At 53.9% G+C, this 24,779-nt stretch overlaps 2 protein-coding genes across 5 annotated transcripts in view; one reads left to right on the top strand and one right to left on the bottom strand.

The window, feature by feature from the left end:
* The first annotated feature begins 260 nt into the window (after positions 1–260).
* Positions 261–24,779, top strand: part of RASSF4 (Ras association domain family member 4) — a 33,866-nt gene continuing 9,347 nt past the window's right edge. Inside the window, exons 1-5 of one of the 4 annotated variants that reach the window (XM_024739040.1) lie at positions 261–349; positions 9,501–9,597; positions 11,581–11,656; positions 22,928–23,058; positions 24,455–24,546. In XM_024739040.1, coding sequence (XP_024594808.1) covers positions 9,536–9,597; positions 11,581–11,656; positions 22,928–23,058; positions 24,455–24,546 — 361 coding nt within the window. In that variant the 5' untranslated portion in view covers positions 261–349; positions 9,501–9,535. Of the gene's footprint in view, positions 350–9,500; positions 9,598–11,580; positions 11,657–21,420; positions 22,817–22,927; positions 23,059–24,454; positions 24,547–24,779 lie in introns of those variants that run through there. The other 3 variants (XM_024739039.1, XM_024739038.1, XM_024739036.1) reach the window with 3 other exon arrangements.
* DEPP1 (DEPP autophagy regulator 1) lies at positions 17,448–21,267 on the bottom strand. The gene is made up of 2 exons (XM_024739041.1): positions 18,702–21,267; positions 17,448–18,131 (listed from the first exon to the last, which is right to left on the bottom strand). The coding sequence occupies exon 2, from the start codon at positions 18,102–18,104 to the stop codon at positions 17,478–17,480; it is 627 nt and encodes a 208-aa protein (XP_024594809.1). The 5' UTR covers positions 18,105–18,131; positions 18,702–21,267; the 3' UTR covers positions 17,448–17,477.

Here is a 24,779-nt window from a genome sequence, read left to right as displayed (position 1 = left end):
GTTCCCTGTCCTTGGTTTGCATACCGGACCCTCCCGACCGAGTCGGGGCTGCTTCCTCCGCGAGTCTCCAGGCGCCCTCTGTGTAGTCCGGGGACACCCCGCAAACCAGACGCCCCAAACCTTCCCCGAGGCCTCTCAGACACCGCCTGGAGCGGACCCTCCCAGCGGTGCCTGGGGCTGGGCTGGCCGCACAAGGTGACGTGACGCCATTGGCCGACGCGGGGCGAGGGGCGGGGAGGGGCGGGCCTGACGCTCCAAGCCCCGGAGCAGTAGGCGCTGCGGATGCATCTCCGGTGACTGCGAGGGCAAGGCACCAGCAGCGGCTTCTGGACAGCGCGATGAGTGGACGGTGAGTGATGCACGGGAGAGAGAGTTCGGGGAGTCCACGGAGCTCCGACCTCCGCCCACCGCCCGAGCCCAGGACCTTCCCAGCCAGGGGCTCCGGAGTCTGGGCACTGGTGCCCTTGGCTGCCGCGTGCAAAGTCCCCTCCCTCTGCCAGCCTGGCGTATTGCGGGCCTCGGGCCCAAGGCTGAGAGTGAGCACTGCGCCAGGCACCTCCTCCAAGGAGAGGGCACTTTAGAGGCTAAAACCTGAGCACAGCAGGTGTGCGCGCGGCAGCAGGCTACATCTTTGCCCACCTTGTCTCTCATCTTGGCCAATATCCTAGAAGCATTGATCTTAGAACTGGGGGGAGAGGCTCGAAGTGCCTCTGGCACAATTTTCAGATTTCTTGGATGGAAGACCATGAGCACCAAGATAATAGCAGAAGCAGGGCCTCACAATTGCTATTTATAGAGGATTTGCCTTGTTCCCAGACCTGTGCTAAGAGCTTTAGCACAGTATGCCATCTACTTCTCACAGCCTTGATACTTTCATTATCCCCATTTTCAGATGAGAAAACTGAGGCTTTAAGAGTTATGGAATTGTCCAGTTTTACCCAGATGAGTCAGTGGTGGAGTCAGGATTTTAACCCAGGGCTTGTTATGCCTGGTCTCATTCATTTCACCCACTGACTTCAGAGCTCACCCTGCCAGCCACTCTGCTCGCCCCCGTGCTCCTGACTGTGTCCTGCACTTCCCACTCCAGACAGATGCCTTTGTTTTTATTCATCTGGCACAGGCCTGGGGGAGTGAGGGCCTTCTCTCACACCAGGATCAGTGCCAGGCCAGTGCCAGTGTTTTCTTGAAACACTGAAAAGAGAGCTGTGAGTAATCCCACTTCACAGAGGAATTAAATAGGGTCACAACAGGTGAGGGCTGGGATTCTGGAATTTTAGCCCAAGCAGGTTGGACTCCGAAGCCATGTACTTGCACCTGCAGGAGGGATCCTCACTGGCTTCTATCTAGTTTAACTGCTCACGGCACAATCAAGAGTTGTTGCCAGAAGCCATGAGTAAATATTAACTACAGCTAAAATGCCAATCTGCCTGCCCCCCGCTCCCCTGAGTAATTCCTGAGCTGCTGCCGGTAGGGTGGGAGGTGCTGGGTGGGGGGCAGGGGGTGTACTGGGGAGGGAGAGGAGAGGAAGGGGAAGGGAGAGAAGAGAAGATGAACTCCTTAAACCTAGGTCACAAAATTGCTGGCTAAGAAGTTGTAATGGGGTGTGTTTCAACACTGTCGGTACGTTTTCATTAGTTTTTGTCATTATTCCCTCTGTGTGTAGTGCCTGTGGTTTGAGACTTTACAGGGAAAGTGAGATTGAGGCCACAGATTAAAGTGTCAGTGTGAAAGCCAGGAGGTGGGACCATATTTCCCCCATGAGACTCCAGCAAGTGGCCTGGAGGTTGAGAATAGAGTGAAGTCCAGGGTCCCCCCGGGTGAGGGTCAGCTGGACAATGACCCATGACAACAGAACATGAACAGAACTCAGGCGTGTGTTATAGCTCAGGTCCTGTAAATGCAAAGGCTCAAAGGGGAGACTCTGATTACCAGAAAGCACTCTGGACTTGATCTTGGTTTTGAGAGTGAACTCAACCAGATGTTGTGGCTCACAGATGCTCCTGCTGAGGACTGTCATCCTATCTGAGTCCCAGGTTCCCATCTCCAGAGCCTCACTGTCTCTCTGGAGACCCTGACTCCCACTATGACCTCTACTAGGAACTTCTGTTTATCATGGGTGAACCCCATATGAGGCCCATCTTACCTGTTTCCTCATTCACCTTCACAGCAGTTAGTGATTCAGCTCATGAGGAACCTGAGGTTCAGAGAGGGAAAAGGGACTTGCCTAAGGTCACACAGCTAAAGAATCCCAGAGGAGCAGAGCTTTAAACCCAGATCCTTGCAAAGGCTGGTGGTTATTCTCTCACAGAGTACACTGAAGAAAATATTTTCAAGTTGTTTTAAAGTAAATCAAAGTCAAATAGGAAGTGGCTGCACTTCCCGAAGCTTCTGCAGTTTTGTCACTCTTGTTAAAGGGGAACTTGCAGTTTGCTCAGTCTCCTTTTCTGGCTGTCTGACCTCCTTCCCCAGGATGCACTGCTTAGAGAGATTTGGAACCCCCTTCCCTTGCCTTGCCTGACCTTGGGGGGTGGAGTTGAGGGTGTCATACAGCCCCGTAGCCAAGGAGCTAGGAAGAGACCTAAAGACACTCTGGTCCAGCTGCCAGTGCAATCCTGGCTAAACTGAGGCCCGAGAGACGTCACAACACATTGAAGTCATGTGCCAAGCTGATACCCCAGCGAAGCTCATACCCAGACTTCTCTCTAGTATGCCCCTTTGCCTCCTCTCCCTTGCTGTGGCACATTTCAGTAGAAGTTCTTAACCTGGGACCTGCAGGTCCAGAAGCACATGAGCAGGGGTTTACTGATCCTTCTGCAATGGTGTGCAAATTCAGTGTGTGTATGTGTGCACACACGGGCATGTTTCTGGAGACAGTGTGTTAAGCTTTCAGGAGACTCCAGAGGGCTCCATGACCCAGAATATTCTGAGCCGAACCGTGTCTCACAGGAAACTACCTCCAGCAGCTGCATGCAGCACACAGGTCTGGTGCCGTGGGTAGCGCTGGCTGGGGGGATGAGAGGACGTGGGGGACGAGGAGGGGCAGCGATTTTGTGCACCCAATGCAGCTCTGCAGCAGCTGGCACTCGGAGGGCCGGCACCTCTGGCTCCAGGCCATTGGGATATTAACCAGTGGTCATTCTGAGTACCTGTTTGGCCCAAAAAGCATAGCTGAGAGGATTCCTTTTTTCCTAGATCTCTTCTTCCATAGGCAAGGGCTAAGCTCAGTCTGGGGAGGGAGAATCCCGCGGGGCCAGGGAATATGTATGTAAAGGGAAGCAGTAGGATGGGAAATGCTTTCTTGCCCCAGGGTGCCAGGCCTTGAAAACGAGGGCAGAAGCCGGAGACCTGGCTGCAGGGTTCTGGTTGCAGTACCGCCTCTAGGTGGCGACTGTCAGAAAGCTGTGAGGAGGGCCAACCTGCCTGGATGCAGAGGCCCGGGCTCTTCAGAGGAAGAGCAGCGGTGTCAGGGGGCCTGGTGCTGGGATAGGCTCAGGGAGAGTGTTGGTGGAAGCCCAGGACCTCGAGGGTGGGGACGATACAGTAAAGGTGAGCTGGGGTCAGGGGGTAGACCAAGGGGAAGGCGGCGAGTGGAGGTGCCGGGTGGCTCTGCAGCTGCCGTTCCTGCTCTCCCTCGACTCCAGCTGGACTGTGCACAACGTCCCCCTGGGCTTCCAGCCACCAGGGCTGGGGCAGGGAGGGTGTGGCCAAGCCCAGGGGCTGAAGGTAGAGGAGCGAGGAAGGGCAAGGACAGCAGTGTGGAAGGGGATGGAAGCTGCAGCTGCTGCGTCCCTGCCCGCCATCCACATCCCAACAGCTGGTTTTCTCGGCAAAAATACGTTGCCAAGGGGTGGCCTGTGTCTGGCCAGACCCCCTCTCAGAGGCAGCCGGTACCAGCAGGCACTAAAGCTTCTTCCCTGGCCAACCTCCTGCCATTTGCCGGTTAACAGGTGCTAGCTAGGGAGGGCCCATTTAAAGGTTCATTGTTTTCTGCACCACCTTCCTGCTGGCCCTGGCTGGCATTTGAAAGTTGCAGCCACGGACTGCAGAGCAGGAGACTCAGGCTTCACAGGAATGCATGGCAGTGTCACCAGCACCTGCCCTTTCCCTAGGAGCCTCCTACCTCCTTCTGGTCTGAGCAGCCTGGGCTGAGAGGCTCCCAGCTGTGCCTCCACGTGCTCCGTCCTCTTTCTTTGACTCACCATGTCACGGTCTTTACATATTTGATTTTAATCCTGCCTAAAGAAGAACTTCAGAGTCATAATTTTATAAGATGTTAGAACAGAGGTTACCAAGCACTCAGATTTCAGACATCCTCAGAACGTTTTAATTTGGATGCCAATACATTTTTCATTTTGCCGAGTTAGAACAACAGCAACCATCTATCATTGCCACTGTTTTATGAAAGAGAGGGCATCGTAGGACTAATAAGTAGGCAGCACGTCGTCTTGAAATAAAAGGCTTTTGAATGCAGTGGGTGTAGCTTCATGAAAACGCCACTGCGTTAGCTTTCTTTTTCTCCTTCTGCCGTTAGCCAGTAGGAAGTGGGCTGTAGTGATGGCCTGAGGAGCCGCAGAGCTGCATTCTCCCATAATAAGCAGCTCCATGACCCCAAAAGAGGAAAGATGGGCCGCAGCTTTAAAGGCTTCATTGTCCTTTGTCCCAAACCGAAGGCCAGGGACAAAGCGAGGGCAGGCAGCGGGCCCACTGTCCTCAGCAGCCCCTCCTCACGGCTGGCAGAGCAGCTGCTGAAGTGGAAAGCGAAAACAATCCACTGCCTGCTCACTGGGACAGGTAACCATGGCTGGCTTGCTGCCCTGGGGCCCCTCCTCCGGGGCACAGGGAGCCCTGGCACAGCCTGCGTCCTCGTCCTCGGGTTGGGGACAGAGCCTCCTCCAGCCAGGGAAGCAAGTGTGGAGGCCTGAGCTCTGTGCCCTGGGGCCTGGGGAAGGGGAGCAGGCTGGGACAAGGAAGGCTGGACTCCCGAGAGCCACAGGGCTTGGCCTGCCCAGCTGCACCTGTCACTCTGTGCTTTGCAGCCTGCGCCTGGGTGGTGGGCCAGCCCATCCTCTCCCTGACCCCTGCTTCAACCAAAGCAGCCCCGCTTTAATCCGTTTGTATGTTAAGCTTCTCCTAGGGCTTTGTTTAAAGATAAGATTGTCCTTTTTTAAAAGGTAGAAAAACACTCCACTGGAGATTCATTTAAGTCCTGCCCAGTGCATGAGGACAGTGAGTGTTTAACGGGAGGTTTCAGGAACACGCTCCAAATGGAGAGAAATCTCAGCTGGCTTTCTTCCCAGGGTCTGTGTGCCCGCTGTCCCTCAAAGCTCTCTCATTCAGGTTACCCCCAGGATGCCTCTCAGGTACACATGCAGCTCACTTGAGAACCGGACAAGACACTGGGAGTATCAAAATCAATGAAAACCTCCTCTACCTCCAGTCGGGTAAAGGAGGCACAAATGCAGTGCTGGCATTGGGAGAGGAATTCTGAGAGTGACCCCAGAGCTCAGGTCTGGAACACAAGGAGATGGAGGTGTTGCCGAGTTGGGGTGGGGGGGATGGGACATGTGAGAACCAGAGACCATGAGACTGGCTTCGGGCCACGCACATGATGGATGTCAGAGGCCACAGCATTATGTGTTCTCTCAAAGAAGAGATTGTTTTTCTACAGAGCAAAGCTCTCCCCCCCCCAATAAGGCTCAGACCCCGCCCGGCAATTTGAAAGAAACCTCAGTTCGTTGCCTCCCCCCAACCTTGTTCACTTATCTCCTTCCCTCACCTGGGATGGTGTACCCCATTCTCTGTCCCTGCCACATAAGCTGTTTACCCTACAAGCCACCTTCTCCTTTCACTTTGCTCTCTGCAATCCAGGACGCTTCTGCACTTTCCTCCTGATTTCCTCTGAGCTTTCTCCCCCAGCCGATGTCACCCAGCTCCAGCTGGAGACACTCGGCTCGTTGGTCGTGTCCTTTAAATAAGCAGGCTCTTGAGGGCAAAGCCTTCCAGAAGGCCATTGCAGGGAGCCTCTCCTGTGTTACTCAGCACAGTATTATCGAAAGCCCTAGGCAAAGCCGCAGATGGGGCTCCCCGCCACGCACCTCACCTTCAACCAGAGCAGCCCCTTTAATCTGATTTGCATAACTGTTACATTTGGACAAAGAGTTCTACAGTTGAGAAAATTTCTAACTCATTGGAGATGGATATTCTCATTGTATAGATGGGAAAATCAAGGCCCAGAGAGGAAAAAGCATGCAACTGAAGCTACATGGGTCTTTAGCAGCTCCCAGCCCAAAGCACTTTAAGAAGCATCTTCTATTAATAACTAATCACTGCTTGATATAGAGAATTCCACTTGTAAGTGTCCCTACTAAATAGAGCAAAATGGGCATATTCCCCACACGCTTTGGGAGAAATACAGTGTTCATAAATGGAGTCATGTCATGTGTCAGCAGTTATACACACACACACATACACACACACACACACACACACACACACACACACACACACATATACATACATATATATATTCATTTTAACTTTATTATTTACCGAATTAGTCAGGATAGCCTAGGTTATGCTGCAGTAACAAATCCCTGAAACACAGCAGAGGTTTATTTCTCTTTCCCAGTCCATATTCGTTGTGGATTGGCAGAGGCACCCACAGAAGCACTCTGGGACCCAGGCTGACCATCAGGAAGCTGTACTTACTGGGACATGTGGCTTTCTGGGTCACCACGACAGGGAACAGGAGAGCCGCAGGGTCATGCATTGGCTCAGATGCACTGGCCTGGGAGTGACAACAACACTTCTGTTTGCAGAGCTAGTCACGTGGCCCCATAGCTGCAGGGGGCGGGGGAACGGGAGCCATCATGTGATCATTCCAGGGGCAGTAATTGTCTCTACCACAGTCACCCAACTTTAAACAGTAAAATGTAGCCCATAAAAATCCAGATGTCTGGCTTCTCGTGAAACACCAGAAGATGTGCCCCTCTGGAAGAGGAATGTGTCCCCAAGTGCCCTGACCAGTGTCCCTCAGCTGAGTCACTTCCCCGGCCCCTGGAGACTTTTGCATGATTTATTCCAGCTGTGTGTGCACAACTCTGGAAAGTTGACTTTGGGGGACCCCATGAGGCTTTCTGTATTCGTCCAATGATTTAACAGCCATTTGCGGACCTCCTGCAGCGTCCCAGGCTTGCACTCCGTGCTGGAAACAAGTGGTGAGGCAGAAAAGCCACATCCCAGCCACACCACCCTCCTCCTGTCCTGGGAGAGTCCAAACAAGAGGCCGGCCCTGCAGGGGAGAGCCGAGAGCAGGAACTAGGCCAGAGAGGAGCTGTTGCTGCTACTGCTGCAGAAGGGGTCTGCTCCGGCACGGGCTTCCTGGAGAGCGACGGTTTAGGGTACAGGACGAGGACGACGCTGGGTTCTGAGCGGAGAATGGCTGCACAAGCCCAAAGGGGAGAAAAAGCATAGAACCCATTAGGGGAACTGTGGAGCTCAGAGCAGGAAGTGGGGGGAGTGGAAGAGAAGCTGGCTACAGAGGAAGGCAAGAGAAAAAACCATCTCTTGTTATTTCTGGGTAAATCCAGCCCTTCCCATTATGAGCTTGCTTAAAGCAAGACAGTTGTGTCATGGACCCACAGAAACGGTGTTGACGGAGAAACCCAGCCTTGCCCTGAGCTGAAGCCAGCTTCTGCATTGGAAGCATTTGAGGAAGGACCCAGGCAGATCACTTTTTCCACAGGGTATATGAGGTGCTGAGGAACCGAAACCCTATTTTGAAATAGGCCAAGAAGAAGGCAGCTGGGAGTCCCCAGCTCCAGGCCCCCACGGTGCCAATGCCCTGTGCCCTACAGAGGTAGGGCTGGCTGCTGGCCACAGCTGGGGGCCTGCCCTCTCTGCAGGCCACATTTTGCCTCACTGTAGACTCAGGCAGAGGGGAGGAATTTAGGGGATGATTCTGATGTCACTGGGAAGCCCACCTCTCTCAAACCATCCCCATTCTCTACGCCAGCCGTGTGTCCCCTGCCTCCAGAGTCAAATGCTCATTCAGGGCTGGTGTGGCCACAAGAAGGCTGGCACATCTTGTTTGTGGGTGGATCAAGCCAGCAGGGAAGAGTGTGCTGGGCTTGTCAGAGTCAGCGCCCCTCTGCCGCGACGGGCTCTGCTCTGAGGTCACCGATAACACAGCAGTTGGACCTGACCTTGACCACCTCCCGCCCACCCCCAGTAGCACTGGCACACACACAGGTCAGGAAGACGCGATTGAGCCAGGTTTGTGTGAACAGATGTTGGGGTTTTTTGTGAAGGAGCCAAGCAAGCTCCATGGTGTGAAAGACACACTGTGTGCCCTGTCGGTGCCACCTCCCAAGGTAACTAAACCCCTCAGATTCCTAGCTGCAACTTGGGAGAAGCGGGGGCAGAGGCAGGGTCAAGGTTAGAGTATGCATGTGTGTGAAGCTGTGGCTCAGTGCCCGACACATAGTGGGTCTTGATAAGAGAGTGCTTGGCCAGAATAATGCAGAGACAGAGAGAAGAATCTATACAGAGGATGCCAACAGGATAGAGAAAGCTCTAGTGGATTTACCCTTTGTGAAAGAAACCCAGGAGGGCTGGGGAAGCTCCACAAACTTTTCCAGGTTGTGAATGAGAAGAGATAGAGACAGTTTCGTGGGTGAGTCCACGAACAATCCTATAGGATAGAGGTTACTCCATTGTACAGATGAGAAAATGAAGGGTCTGGGGGTTTAAGTCACTGTCCGATTTCAGTATAGAGAAGGGGCTAAGAGACCAGCATCTGGAATCTAGATGCTTGTGTTTGGTGACTTTGCCATTTACTCACTGGGAATCTTGGGCCAAGTACTTAAGTTCTGTCCCTGTTTTCTCATCCGTGAAATGGGAGTAGGATGGTGTTTACCTCATAATGGTGTTGTAAGGAATAAACAAGAGAATTCATAGAACATGCTCAACAGTCCCCAGCATGTAGTGAACATGGTACCAATGAGCCCGTCACTAGGAGAGCTGGTCCAGGTGTGTTGACTCCAAAGGCAGTGATGGGGGGACCACCTCAGGCTCCGTGGAAACGGAGGAGAAAGGCCAGGGGTGACTTAGAGGTTTGAGGGAGCAATCAAGGTAGAAACCATCATTCAGGGTGTCCATCAAGAAGAAGAAGCATATAATCTGAAATATTGAGGAGATTGATTTGATTCCTGGGGATCAGGAAGAGGTTTTGGGAAGGGGGCTGATAGGGCGGTTCTGACCTTGCCCTGCCAGGGCTGACACGTGTGGGAGTGGGGTCCCATGAAATCCTCTACGTCTGGCCCTGTACCTGGGGGCGGGTGTGGGGTGGGAGTGAGGTAGGGGTTGGGGCGTGGGGACGTGAGAGGGTGGGGAGGTGGGAGGTGAGGCAGAAGCTCCAGCCTCTGCACCAAGGCTCCGGCGCCACACTGGCCATCACTCCTCCCAGCTTAGGTGTCTGTGGGCCCTCCTTTGTCTACCAGCAGGTAACTTCCGAGTCTGCAGACAACAGCAGAAGATGAAGGAAGATTGTCCATCCAGTTCTCACGTGCCCATCAGCGACAGCAAGTCCATTCTGAAGTAAGCCATTGTGAGCAAAGAGGGGTCTCCATGCCTGCCTTTCCCCCGTGGCCACTCCCCTGCCATGGGCAGCCTGTGGGTGGAGGAATTCTGGGCACATTTTGTAGACACAGTGATGTGCCTGCCCCAGGGACAGTGATGAGAGCACTTCTTTTTGAAGTGCTTTGGAGATCAAGGATCAAGGCATGAGTCTGACCCCCGCCTCCCTGGGCAGACAAAAGCAGGAAAGCGTGACAGTGCCTGCTGTGAACCTGCAGAGATGGCGTTTAATTTATATAAAAACTAGAGCAATACTAACATCTTATTGCATTAAACAATTCAGGAAAAGAAAAAACCCCTCAAAACTAGTTTTGAGTTTTTATTGAAAAAGGTATATTTTTCTCAGCTTATTTTATTTTATTTTGTTTATGATGAGACTCCTGGTCTCATCATAAAAAAACTGTTTGGGATACTTTTCCAAGTTCATTGCTGAACTAAAGAAAAGTGTATTTTTTCATTTTATCTTGCTTTTCAAGTCCTGAGTCCAAGTATTTTCTAAATTTGGGTAGCTCCTATCTGCCATTCTGAAGACAAAGCAAGTCTCCTTGAAATGGACTAGCTTTTGCTGAGGACCTGCCCGCTGGGGTCCTCCTACTAAAGACCCTGAGAAAACAGACGGTACTCCCGCACCATCATTTTCCTTATTTAAATCCGATAATAAGAACAATGTAACAATATTAAATATCATTTTGAAAAAAGTCATAATAACAACCATACATGATTTAGATATGTTATACATGTACGTATCCTAACAACTTTATATTCAGCGTTTGCACGCTTATAAGCACAGTGAACATGCAGCATTGAATCCTGCATTGTTAATGCCATTAAGTTGTAAATGGGTTCCCTTGTCAGTTACCATCACCCCACATCACACAGGGCTGCCCAACAGAGCACCAGAGCATGGGTGAAAGCATTACCTGAGAGGTTCAAGAGCATCTCTGTCCAGTAGGGGAGCCACCAGCTACATGTGGCTGCCGAGCACGGGACCTGTGGCTGGAGAGATGTAGTGAATATAAAAGATGCTCCAGCTAGCGAACATTTCTTACGAAATAAAATAATGAGCAGAATCTCATTAATAATTTTTACATAGATTTCACGTTGACATGATAATATTTTAGATACACTGGATTCAATAAAATGTGTTATTAAAACTAATTTCCCCTGTTTTATTTTCCTTGGTAGTATAGCTACTAGAAGATTTAAAATGATGTGTGTGGCTTGCATTGCATGTCTATTGGACTGCATTGCCCTGCAGAGCCCAGCTTGGGTACAGGGAGCTGTCCTCATTTTCTCTCCGCCACACCTCAGCCAAGGCACAAGCTGTGGCTTTCCCTTTATCCTGGGGAGACAGCATTTGGACAGAGTAGCCGTCCTAGGGCCTTCAGGATCTTACTCTCAGGGGCTGTCACCTTCATCCCTTGATCACACGCCCAGGAAGTCAGGATGGGGAAGAGGCACCCTGGTGGTACCTTCATAGCAGCCACCCCAGACCCTTGTACGAAGAAATATGGGGAGAAAAAGGAAGCCTTTAAAATGCCGATTATCCAAGCCCAAGTGACTTATTCTGAGAAGGTGACTCAGAAGTAAGGTACAGGGAGGTTGTCAGGAACTCTTATCTATAATAGTGAAATTGTGCAAACACCCTAGAAGTACAATAGCGTGGACCCCTCTGTGAGTTTTTACCTGGGCCCCTCTGTGAGTTTTGCTTCCTTCACAGCCCCACCCCGGGCTTTCCAGGAGCGCTGATCTGCGAAACTCCTTAGAAGACCAAAGGGTGTGTGTCTGATGGCAAAGTCTAGTCTCTCAATGGATTATATGTTGTTGGCAAAACATGTACACTATGCCCATTTTACAAATGAGGAAACTGAGCCCAGTGAAGCCAAATGCCTTATCCAAGGCCCCACGACATTCCAAGAGCATATGTGTGTCTACCTTTTTTAGGTCGGAGCTCTTAAGCCTGCTGAAAACCTACAACTGCTACCATGAGGGCAGAAGCTTTCAGCTGAGACACAGAGAGGTAAGGCCCATTTCTCTTCTTTTTCATAGGGTCACCATTTATCCTGGCTTGCCAAGAATAGTGCTGCTTTATACCTGTTAATCAAGGGTAATTATAAAGACCATTTCCTTCACTCTGAGTGTCCAGTTTGGATAATAAATTGTAAGGTCACCCATCCCCTGAGTTGGGGACCAGGTTATCTCCTTTGAGATCCCTGCAAGGGGTACTGAGGGTCGGACCATCCCCATGAGAATGCAGAGCCGATGGAAATCCCCTTGAGGGCCTTCTCCTTCCACCTGGGACTTTTGTCTTCGTGAAGGCCAGGACATTGGAGTCTGAAATCTTTGAGACTGCACAGTCCAGCGCTTCATCCGCTCATCCCAGCACAGATGAGGAGCTCAGCACAAGGCCCTGGCTTGCCCAAGTTCACGGGGCAATGCAGGAGTGAAAGCAGCGTCTCTGTGCTTGTCAACCAAGAGGAAAGCCTTGCGATAGAGGAGAGCTCCCCAGAAGATGCTTACAGGGCCAGGAAGGTCCGCACATGAGAGGCAGGGTGGGTGTGGGGAGTGGAGGACACTGGAGAGCACGGGTCGGATCAAACCCAGGGCAGCTGTGCAGGGATGTGGGCTTGGTACACCCAGACCCTTCCTGATTTTTCAAAGGAAGCTAGGTATCTGGAATTTCATGTGGAATTCCCAAACCTCGAAGCACTGTGTGGCCTAAACAAAACAAGCCAAATACAAGCACGTGGGCACCAGCTGGACTCCAGGGAGTGGCCAGCAGGGCCCAGGCTCGGGGAGCTGCTCACCGGGCAGATCAGGTGAAGGCCTGGTTTTGCCACCCACCATCTAGAACTTCCAGATCTTTCACATGGGAGCCCTGGTCGGGATACTGGGGCATTTGAAAAGCCAAAATGGGGTGTCTTATCGTGATCGTGATTAGGCTTTATTTTGGGAGGTTTCCACGGTTGAGATCGGGTTGACTCTTGGAATTTTCTCTAGCCCATCAGTGTCTGGCAAGAGCCAGTGGCCTCTGAGTTCCCCTTCTGTTGTTGAACATGGGAACGGACGGTTCAAGCCCCGGGAACCCACAGAGACCTCATGCAGGCGGAAGCCACTCTGCTCACTAATCTCGCTTCCATTAGTTCTTCAAACAACCACACATCCCCTTCTGTAATTACTAGAACAGAGGGTGAGCCCCGAGGTGCAGGCAGCTCTGGGCAGCAGGGGGATCGCCAGTCAGTGTCAGGGAGGTGACCTCCATCAGCCAGGCCAGGCCAGTGTCACACAGTTCAGGAGCCTGGACGGGAGGGAGGCTGCTAGCTCCTGGCTCAGGCAGTGCTAGGCTGCCTGTGACAACCTGGAATGACACAGACCTCACACTCTGCCTCCCCTTGACCCACCCACCCTGCGTGGGGCCTTGGGACCAGCCCTGACAACTTGTTCCCCACCCCTCAGAATTTCTGCATGCTTCTGTGCTCGCACTCCTCTGCAGAGCAGCCTCTGACGCCCGTCTCAGCAGCCCGCCCTGGCCCAGCTCCGTACTGCTGCCCGCAGGGCTCTGATCCTAGCATCCTGCTATCTCTGCTTTCGCTGTCTCTTTTCTTACTTGAGTGATAAGCCCCTAGACCTGGGCCAAGTGCCCTACTAGTCCTGCATCCCCTCGGCTAGGCATGGGGCGGTACCTGTGCATAGGTATTAGATGACTAACCAGCAGATGCAGGCCTGGAGCAAGTTGGGATGAGTCCTGAGCCCCAGCGTTCTGGGCAGTTTTGATCTGTGCTGCTAAGTGAGGAGTTGGGCCCACTTCAGTTCTTGTGCTGAAGGCATGAGGTGGGGTCTTCTGACTGGACCCTGTTCCTCAGCTCTGGGCCATCCAGGGATTGCTCTAAGATCATGATGATTCTCGACATGTGGTCCCCACACCAGCAGCTTCTGCATCACCGGGGAACTGGTTAGAACTGCAAATTCTTATCACCCTCCTTCCCACAGGCCTGCTGAATCAGAAACTCTTCACCCTCCCAGCTGTGTTTTGACAAGTCCTCCAGGGGATTCTGAAGAAGGCCAAGTCTGAGAACAGCCAGTCTAAGAGCTTGATCTTGGCTCTCGGGATTCCCCAAGACAATCCCCTCTGTAGGAACAGCTGAGTGGGGAGAGGGACAGGGAAGCCCCAGACCTGTTTGTGTGATGGGACAGTCCACATGGAGGAGTATAGGACCCTGCATTGGGGAAGAGCTGCTCCTGCTGGCCCCAAAGGCGGGAACTTAACATCCCACAGGCAGGGATTTTCATATTCCCAACCCTAAAGAAGGTGTGAGGGTCTGACCTCATCTCATGGGAGCCGGAAAGTACCTTTCAGGAACCTTCTGTAGCTTTAACAGCCAAGGTTTGCCGGCCTGAGGGAGTGCGTGTCTTTGGGAGGTGACCGCCACCATAGAGACAGGCTACCGGCTTGGGAGTCGGGAGTTCTAATGCTGAAATGCGTGACTGGGTCCTGGGGCACCACGTCTCTGGGTGACTCACCCACCACCCAGCGTCTGGGGCTCTGCAGTTCCTCAGGTTGCTGACCTGGGACCTTCTGGGCCTCAGAGACTCATAGTTCCTAGATCTTGCTGCTGGGCCACCCGAGACTGGGCTCTCCCGGCACTGCAGACGCTGAGGGCAGGGCAGACAAGAGGAGCTTTGCCTCTGTTGTATTTATTGTAGTAAAAGAGCTTTGTGAGGGAGGAGTGACCATTTTCCAAACAAAGAAACTGAGACTCTTAGAGTCTCTGGCCCAAGATGACCCTGAAGGAAGTCAGAGACTCTGGCGTGGCTCCAAGGTCTGAGCAGAGAAGTGTATAATACAGCGACACCATCGCCAGCATTAAGCTCTGGAGGTCTGTGGAGCTCTTGACTGAGTATGACTCACCAGGACTCAGGGACTCGGAAAGCAGTTTGTCACCCCTGCCCCCCAAGCTCGATCCCCAAGCTAAGCGTGGGGAGCTCAGCCTCGGGTATGCCCTCCCAGCGCCGCAAGGGGCTCTGCAAGAGACCCCCCCCCCACCCAACTTGTTGTCTCTGGGCCTGCCTCAGCCTGGCTGCTACAGTTTGGGGCACTTTCTTGTCCACTGTCTCATCTGGGGCCCACAGAACTCAGAGAGATGAAATGTGTCACTGGCAGGGGCCACACCCTGGGGCAGGCATTTCCCTGTGAACTTTCCCCCAGCTTCTACAGAACTAGGAACAAAGGATTCCCGCTCAGGAGGCCGAAGCAGTAGCGTCCTTCATTGTAAACCTTGCCTTTGGGATCATTTTGCTTGTTTTACAATGAAAAGTGTGATCAACTGGGAGCAATTGTGCCTTTTGAAGAGAGCAAAGCATTTTAACCAGGCTGGTTGGTGCCTCTAGAGAATAATGGACCACCCCGGAAATGCCAGTGGGCAAATATATCACTGCTGACTGTGTGAGCTGGAGGCAGTAGGGCCCTGGTGTCCTGGTGTGTGGTGTGTGGCCGCTGCCAAAGCCAGCCTCCCACCCCGCCCCGCGCTCAGCTCTGAGTAGGCTCAAAGCTCCCCCTGGTGGCATGAGCGCACACTACACCCAGTGTAGGACCTCAGCCCCTGGCCCCGGCACGAGTGCAAGAAAGCGAAGGACCTTCCCTCCGCCAGGGGTCCCCTTTCCTCTTATAATGATCCCTCTTCTTCTAAGGCCTGAAGGCAGGAATGACAGGGTTGACAGACAGACCACCGGTTCCTGGTGAGTGCTAGGCCCGTGGATGTATTCCCTGGGGGTTCCTGAGTGCTTTCCAGTCTGTCTCTCCAGGCGGGAGGGGCATTTGTGTCCCTTCCCTGTCTCAGTGGTGGGTGGGAGGAGAATGAGACTGCTCCATAGGGCCCCACCACGAGGACTTTCTGTTCGGCTGTTCTGTCCTCGAGAGCTTGGGACACTGCCAGAAGCCCCTTCCCCCAGCCCTTTATTCATCTTTTTTTTTTTATTGGCACCTTCTGAAGGTGCCATTAGCTTCTTTTACGTCGGGGGTATTAGCAGAAGAGCCCAGAGCCCAGGAATCTCGTTGGCCCTATCTGATCTCCCCAAATGCAGCAGTGTGATTTCTGAGCTTGGGGGGATTAGCCAGCGTCATCCTAGTTTCACACCGCTTTGCTATGAGACTGGCGCAGTAAGCCTGACCCGTCCAGTCACCAGCCAGGCACCCGCTCAGCAGGTCAGCTCTCCTCACCACCTCCTCAGGACGTTCTGGCCAAAGCCTGCCCCGCACATATTTGCTGGAGAAAGTCAGGGATCCAGAGGTTTGAGTCAACCAGAGACACAGCGGTTGTGACAGTTGGAAAATTGTATACACTGCTTATAACTCCATCTCCAAGTTCATTTGTACCGTTTCCCCAACCACTGTAGGGTATGAAGGACAGGCGTTGCTGTCCCCATTTTACAGATCAGGAAACTAAGTAAGCTGCTTGTCTGAAACTTTTTCTTTTAAATTCATGATCAAAAAAAAAAAAAAAAGAGGACAGATAAATATTGTAAATGTCCAAAGCAATTTTTAAAATATTTTAAAGTCAGAAAGAAAGAAAGAAAGAAAGAAAGGAAAAGGGGGGGAAGGGAGGGGTGGAGGGAGGGAGGGAGAGAGAGAAAAGGAAGGCAAAGTAGTTTGCTAGTCCACAGGGCAAGGAGGTGGGGGAAGCTGAACCTGGCCATGAGCTTGCCCGTGGCCCCAGCTCCATCCTCCTCCTCTCCTCTGTCCCTCCCACGCTGACCAGGGCAGCCAGCTCTGGCTTGGCCCAAGAGAACAGGGCAATAGGTCTTAAGCCTGTCTCTTTGAGTTCTCTGATGCCTCACCTGTCTCCCTGAGGAAAGCAATCTGCCCCCTCCCCTATCCCTCACCCTCACCTCTTGCTTGCCAGGTGCCCCTGGGAACTGGGATTTGCCAGGATGTAGGGACCCAGGGCTGTGGGGGACCCATGGACATGTGGAGTGAGGCCCTGGCCCCTGAACTTGCCTGAGAGCAGGGCACCTGGACAACACCCTGCACTTTGCCCCACGGATAAGTGGCCCCTGGGTGGAGGCAGGTAAGGGTGGGGATGGGTGGGGTCAGGGCTACCTGGTCCAGTCGTTTGGTGCCCTGCAGGCTTAGCTGGTGCAGGTTCTGTCTTGGCCGTCAGCGTGGGGAAAACGCTCCCCACGACACAACAGGACCTGTGAGGTGGAGCCACTGAGGTACCCGCGGGTGGCCCAGTGACAAGTCCCCCGAAACACAGCAGGTGCATTTGCCGAGACCCCCTGTTTGCTCATGGGCCTCTTGGGGGGAGCAGCGGTGTGGGGAGCCACGGGCCTGACTTGAGAGTGCCCAGGACCTGGCTCTGAAACCACTGGGGCTGAGGCCTTTGCTTCTCCTCTCCCCCAACCTACTCATTTCCCCACCTGTGAGGCAGCCACGTAAACAACAGCTACTCCACGTGTGGGCTTGTAACCTGCGCCCCAGGATGTGTGCGCGTTTTAGCCCATTTACTCATCAGCACAACCTAGGAGGCAGGTCCCAATAATTACCCCCATTTTACTCATGAGAAAACCAAGGAAGAGATGTTAAAATAACTTGCCCAAGGTGATCAGCCAGTTAGGAGCAGTGCAGACGGGATGCGTATCGATTGCCACATCATGTGAGATAGGCTCTTATTTGGAGCAGGGGTCTCACTATGAGTTGCCAAAGCAGGAAGCCTCTCTGCAGAGGCTCTGTTCCCTCCCAGAGACCTGCCAGGGGCGGTGCCCACCTGCTGTGGGGGGAGGGAGAGGGTGGAGAGGTGATGCAGACCTGTATGTTATTTGCAGAAGTCTTTACTGGGGAGGGGTCAGAGTTCATGGATCACGGGAAGGTGCAAATAGAGAGTTCTAAGGATGCTGCTGGGACGGGGGCTTGTTGGGGAAACTGCATCCTGGCTAGGTTGCCCAGAAGCCTGGGAGCACTGGTGCCAGTCCCTCTGCAGTCTCAGCAGAGAGTGCCCTGGAGCCCTGACATCACTCAGCCTCCCTCTGGGGGCCCCCCGGGCCTTGCCACTGTCCGTCTGTCTGCATGAAGCCCAGGGGTCAGCAGAGGATCCAGTCCTCCTTGGCATGTCCCTCCCACTTGGCCGATTTTCCTGAGACTCCCCAAAGAGCCAGTCCAGAGGGTCCACAGTGCTGGCCCCGGGCAGTGTGGGCTGCTGGCCACTGAAGCAGGTGGTGATGTCCTGTAGGGACCCAGTGGTGCAGCTCTTCTCACGGGAACGGGCTGGCCGGTGGGGTCTACTGGGTCGGACCCTGGCTGCAGCCTCATCCGGCACTGAGGTGGGCTGCGCCAGCTGACAGATGGACTTCACGTAGTCTTCCAGGCTAGGGGAGGCGGGGGGATCCTCTCCAGGCCCACCAGGCAGCATCTCCTCCAGGGTCTCCCGAATTGTGGGCAGGTGGGCCACGGAAAGCAAAAGCCGGGACCTCATGGCTGCCGGCCACAAGGAAGCAGCAACCTGTTGGTTGACAGAGGACTGGGGTGAGGGACTAGTGTGCCATCCTGACACCCTTCCTGTGTCCCCTCCCCACCTGAGGCTGCCTGGGTGAATCACATGTCTGAGAGCAGTTTAAAGTCTGCAGATCCAAGACCAGGCTCGAACTCCAGGGCTCTTCCTGCTAACATTACTTAAGATTCTGTCATTACTGTTGTTCAAGAACCTGTACAAATCAGAGGACCCAGCCTCACGGACTGGAGTCAGAGGAAACCTGGGTTTAAAACCAAAGTTAGCAGTTCCCGACCCGGAGTCCTTTGGCAAAGTCACCTCTCCAAGCTTCCACTTACTCATCCATAACATGGGGTTAAAAATACACCTCTCAGGGGCGTTGGGAAAAGCTTATGGAATGACACCTCATGGGAAATTCCATTATGAATATAAAGCCCTCCACAGCTATTGTTACAGCAGTTAGCTGCATCCTGGTCTCTAACCCGCAGTGAGGCTGTGCGCGTCCCAGGCTGAGAACTGCTTCAAAGATACCCAACGCCTTTTTGTTTTACCTCAAACCAGAGGGCAGTTGCTGTCTCTTACCTGTAGCTGAGGAGGTCTGGGGGTAGCAGGGGAGCTGGATGAGCAAGGAAGTCCACAGGAAGCCCCCAGGAAGCTCAGGGCAGAGGGATCGGGGTCCAGCAGTTGGAGCCCTGGGTCCGGCTTCAGATTGCTGGGAGGAGGACGACGAGGAAGATGTGCTACGGCCTCTGTACGATGTGCCACTGTCCAGAGTGGAACCCTCCCTGAGCTGTCTGGCGAACCTCGGGGCCTGGCAGCTGCTTTTATACCTTTCCACCAGCAATCAGTTACTGTCACACGGGCCAAAAATAGCAATTCTCAGGAAGGCTCTCAGAGGAAAACAGCTTGGCGGGCGGGGCCTGGCCCAGCTGCCAGCTTGGAGCAAGGCTTTGCGCCTGTGGGACGTTCTGGGAATGTTTACTCTGCAGGGCAGGGGTGGGGTGGCCACTGGGAGAGGCAGGGGGCTCCACTGGGCTCCCACAAGCAACCCTAGGGTCTGCCACCTCCGCCTAGAAGTGTTCCCCACTACACCTTACACTAGTACCCTGCAACCCCGGGACACTCTGGCCCGGTGCTAGCTCTTGCAGAGCTTTGGGCCTGCACCTGTGAGGGACCCTGCCAGACACAGCGATGCAGGGCTCAGCCTGGAGGCGGCTAAGGCCAGGCTCCCTGGGCCTGCTGGGAGTTGGGATGTGCCCACCTTCTTCTGGAACCAGGGGCAGCCTGCAGGGTCCTGGTCTTGCTGCTTCCCAGATGTGGTGCTTTCAAATGATAACTGGTTTGTTTCTTTGCTCCCCAGATATCTAATTAGTAAGCCTGTGCACCAGTGACTGTTCTAGGTACAGAGGACGTAAGCAGTGAATGAATCATTGCGTCCTAGAGCTTAGCTGTTAGTGAGGGAAAGAATTAAGTACTCAGTGGATGGGTGCTGTGATGTTGGGTACTGATTACAGCTGCAAAGGAAAGGCCAGCTGCGCTGTGGTCAAGGGGTCAGGAGGGTCCTCTCTAAGAGGGGACACTGAGCAGAGAGCTGAACAGAGGGTCGTGTGTTCCCAGTGGAGGGGCAGCATGTGCAAAGCCACTGTGGCAAGAGTCTGCTGGGCAGGGGACAGCCAGGGGCCCACATGACTGGCCCAGGTGGGGAGAAGTCAGTGGGTTTGGCATGGACACTGGGTTTCCCTCCTAAGGGGATAGACAGACACTGCAGGATTTGAACAAGGGTGCAAGAGTCTGGTTTCTGCTTTGAAGGATTGACTTTGCCACTGTGCGCGGGCTAAAGGGCAGCTAACAGGGAGACCGAGGAACACCCGGCCAGCGTTGGGAGGCCACTGCTAGTGTCCAGGGGTGAGTGTGTCAGCACAGGAGGCAGCTGAGGGAGAGGCAGGTGACCCCGGTAAAGCCCTTGTAGTGAGCCAGCACCATGCCCTTCTCAGACAGACCCCACATCATCCACCTAGCCGTGGGCCCACCTGGAAGGTACCTGTCTTGTTCCCACAGGCAGGGGATGGAAAGCAAGTCACTGAGACAGAAGCTCAGGTCGGAAGTCTGATTGTTGCACAGACCCTAGGTGCCGAGGCAAGTGGGAGGAGCCGGCAGTCCCAAGTTCAGGCATTCTGGCTAGAGTATTTCTCATGGGCCAAGGCATGTGGCCAACCCGTGATCAGGATTTCAGTTAAACATAGCAATTCCCACCTCGATGGCTCGTCCATCTGGATGCTTCTGTAGAGCCTTTGTCTGTTTCTCTGGCTCTCTTTGAATTCATTAGCAATTAGCAAATAAGCCAATAGGCTGAACTGAGGAGGAAAGTGTTGACTGGGATAGAATTAGTGGGCCCAGGTTGATTTCCCAACTTGTAGAAAGTCCAGGCCCCGGGACCTGTGTTCTCGTCCTGTTACTTCCCCACCTGCGTGGTGAGGGCTGCCCTGGAGGTCCCTCTTCTCTACTTTGGGCTTCTCTGATTTGGTCAGAGAAAGCTGCAGGCTGACAGGGCCTCGGCTCCATTCTGATGGGGCCAGGCTGGGGGAGCAGTAGAGCAGTGGTAGGGGGCTCAGATTGGGCTCACCCATGCCGCTTGTGCAGGGACACCAGGCCTGAGTCACATCAGGCCAGCTGGTCCCCAGCATAGCTTAACCCTGACCTCAGAGGCAGCAGCTCTGCCTCAGCCCTTCGCTTCCCCAGAGCAAGTCCCCCTGCCTCTTTCTTCATGGCAAGGTCCCCAGAGCCTTCATACAGCAACTTTGGAGGTCTGGCCTCAGTATGTCCAGCCTTGCTGCCCCTGCCCCAGCAGTGCCCCCAGAGCATCAAAGGGTCTGGGGCTGTGTCTGCTTCATCTCCTCCACCCAGAGTCCATCATGGGGCTGGTGTCCATGAATAAACATGTCCATGAATGAACACACCGAGATGTGTTCCTGGTGGGGCAGAGGCTCTCTCCAGCGACCTGTCAACATCTGACGGAGGCATGTGAGGCTAAGTCTGAAAACAAAGACCTGAACCCCTGAACCCCACTTTGGGTTTTCTTACTATCCTCACAGGACTTTTTTTTTTTTTTTTCGGTACGCGGGCCTCTCACTGTTGTGGCCTCTCCCGCTGCGGAGCACAGGCTCCAGATGCGCAGGCTCCAGACGCGCAGGCTCAGCGGCCATGGCTCATGGGCCCAGCCGCTCCGCGGCATGTGGGATCTTCCCGGACCGGGGCACGAACCCGTGTCCCCTGCATCCACAGGCGGACTCTCAACCACTGCGCCCCCAGGGAAGCCCTCCCCACGGGACCTTTAACTGCAGTGGATCAATCTAGTCTTTCCGTTACAGTTACATATCTGTTACATATCACATACATACAGTTCCATATCTTTAGTTACATATCTGTGCCTGTGTAGCATCAGTGGTTATCAAAAATAGCTCTGGGTTCTTTTTTTGTTGTTGTTGTTTGTTTTCTTTTTTAGCAAATAGTGCAAGGCCATTTCAGAAAGCTATGTGTATTTTTGATAAACTTGAACAGACGAGAAATATTTTCTCCGTGTATGGCAGGGTGTTTTAAACTATTACTAACTAACCATGAAATCGACACTGCAGGACACCTCTGTAAGCACTGCCAGGGATATGACATTTTCCACAAGGTCCGTCTTCTCACAGGGCTTTTGATGTCAGCAAGGAGAAAGAAATGGCATTTGTGAATCTAAAATGGTGCTTGAGATGGCTTTGGGAGAATGACGATTTAAGTTCATTGCCAAAAGACCAGTATCAAAGCAGATTAGGAGCACATAGCTGGGAAGACCTAGACTCTGTGGAAGTGTGAAGCTGAGAATGTTTCTGGCAGGTGCTCTGAGGGTGCAGACAAAGCAGCCTGGCCAGGCACACATGTGGGAGTGATGAGGCTGGACACAGGGAGCCTGGAGGTGGTAGCGCTTATACAGGAGCCGGAAATAGGTCAGAGGAATAGAATCAAGGACCTGAGGGGAGCAAGTGGGAGCTGGCTGAGGGTGCTTCCGGAGGACTCTGTCGATTAGGACCTCAGGGTTGGTGGTAGGGGAGTGGCCATGCCATCTGCAGACCTTGGGAAATGAAGGCTGGTCGGGGACGCGGGCTGGGAGCTGTTGTAGATATTCCGAGCATGTGTGCCAGTGGTGGGACGCGGGACTGTCCATGTCCCAGGTGGTGAGGGAAGCAAGCCTGGCCCTCGGGAAAGAAGGCAGCTCAGTAATCTGGGGGTGGGTTCAGGCCACTATGGGAAGAGTGTGGGGACTGTCCTAGTCCACCTCTGCTCTCGTGGGCATGGGATCCAGTGCCCTCGGCACATGCCTAGTAGGGCCAGCTGACGTGGGTCCCCTGCCCAGGTGCAGCAGTGGGTGGAGAGGTGCCCTGTGTTGCACTGGTGTCTGCACAGCCGTGCTTCCCTGGAACGTGTTTCCTTGCCGCTCTGTGGACGTGCCTGCCAGACAGCAGCCGCGTTCCTGTGGGACACCTCACTCAGCCGCCCTGTCCCAGACCCTGCGCCCGGGCGGTGGAAGGGCACGCCTCAGGCTTCCTCTCGGCCCCGGGCCGCGTGCCTTGGAGCACATAGAAGTTCGTGCGCCTTCCCCCAAAGGAGGACAGGACGCCAGGGAGGAGAGGGCGTGTCTGGGGAGGCCTGAGTGCACGGTGAGTCCCGTGGGCAGGGGCTGAGTCCTGAGGGCGGGTGGGGAGGGTAGGCAGTGACCCCTGAGCGCGGCTGCTCTGGGGGAAGAGGCTGACCCGTGTGGATCCCCACAGGAAGAAGGAGCTCTGATCATCGAGGGGCTCCTCAACATCTCCTGGGGACTGAGGCGGCCCATCCGGCTCCAGATACAGGATGACAGAGAGCGCGTGCACCTCTCCCCCGCCTCCTGGGCACCAGGACACCCGTGAGTGCCAGGCTGGGTGGGGCGGGGCCAGGTGGTCTCCGCGACACCCGTTCAACCCGAAAGTATCCTTTGGGGTGTCGGGGGCGGGGGAAGTTGCTCTCAGCCTAGCCCCATTCCCATTTGGGGCAGGAGCATGGCAGGATAACCCAACCTCATCCCTGTCACCCCGTGACATCCTCAGCCCGTGACCTCACCTGCCAACCTGCAGCCTCACCCCCAGGTGGTCCTTCTCCATGACAACCAAATCACTCCCTCTTGGAGAACGTTCCAGGCTCCCCTCACCTCTGGCTGTGCTTCTCAAGCTTTCCTTGTCCGTAAGAGAGAGAGGGCTCTAGGTGGGGGGCTTCCAACACCCTCTGGAAGTTAAGCATCTCAGCATCTGCTGTTCTATATTTAAAACGCACACAATTTTAGCCTCCTCCTGCTCTGCTTTTATTCCACTATCAGAATTTATTTTTATAAATTTATCAGAATTTAATATCAGATTTATTTAACTATCAGAAGAATGTTTCAATCAGGATGAAATGGCTTTCTACCTGCCTTATCGTTTTAGTGGACGTTTGCCTCTTCCCACCCCACCCCATAGACGGGACGTTTGCTGCTGCATTTTGCTGCTTCTGCATGTAATAAATCCTTCTAAAAGTCAGAAATTCAAAACATTTTCCCCTTCAGAAATTGAAGTAAAGTTGCTTCTCTGAGAGCCCTTAACACATTGACGGCCCTGGGGCATCCCCAGGTATCCCTGGTCACTCATAGCAAATTTTTAGCCGCACAGACTTAGAGCTTAGAGTGTGGATGGGCTCCCTAGAAAGGAGGGTAAAAGTGGACACACGAGCAGTCTCAGACAAGGGCCTGCAGAGGCCTCTCAGCATTGGGTTGGATGCTCTGTCTGCTCCTTGCAGGTTCCTCCTCACCGTGTGGCTACTTCCCATCACGCCCATTCCTTCCCCAGCCCACCACCAGCTACCCTGGCTTGGAGACCACCCTGCTCGGAGGCCTGGAGGTTGGCCCCCTCGAGGTTGCTGCTGCCCGACCCCCGCAGGCCTGAGGGCAGCCCAGAGAGCCCCCTCGGCATGTGGCCGCAGATGCCAGCTGCCTCAGCCCAGCACCCAGCAGCACCCGGGCACTGTGTGTGTCCCTGTGTCCATGCAGCGGCGCCCAGCACAGTACACTGGGTCTTCAGGACAGACTCCCTCTCCTTCCAGCAGACACTGGGGCGATCCTTTGCTTTTCTTTTAATCTTTTACGTTGACTTAATATGAAATCCTGGCCTCAGCTCTGCCTGCCCTGATTCTTGCCTGTGTCCTGTCCACAAAGGCAGCCAGCCTCTTCTCTTTGACCTGAGCTACTTTTCTCTGCCCGCAGCCCTCTGAGCACCACGGTTGTCTCTTTTCAGAAAGGAGCCACCTCTTCAGGATGGCAGAGTCACTGCCCAAGAACCAAGCGCTCAGGCCGGACCCAGGGAGGAGAGTTCCAGAGACAGCTCAGGTCAGGGGGGGCCTCGAGCTGCCCAGGACCCTGTCCTGCTCATCTGGGGTGGGAAGGAAGGGAGGGGTTGGCTCATGACCACCGTCTCTGAATATCAGCTTTGTGGAGTAGCAAAGAACGGCCTGTTTCCCTTCAGCAGCAGCCCCTGCTAAATCCCTCCTCGACCCGGGAGAGGCTTTCTTATCGACTCCTCACCTAGGGAAAAGGAATCAGAGGCTTGCAGAGGTGATGTC

Source organism: Neophocaena asiaeorientalis, unplaced genomic scaffold, assembly GCF_003031525.2.
Source record: "Neophocaena asiaeorientalis asiaeorientalis breed wild unplaced genomic scaffold, Neophocaena_asiaeorientalis_V1.1 scaffold202, whole genome shotgun sequence".
Classification (NCBI taxonomy): domain Eukaryota; kingdom Metazoa; phylum Chordata; class Mammalia; order Artiodactyla; family Phocoenidae; genus Neophocaena; species Neophocaena asiaeorientalis.
The sequence above is the reverse complement of the archived record's forward strand: the minus strand, read 5'-3'. Positions and strand labels throughout refer to the sequence as shown.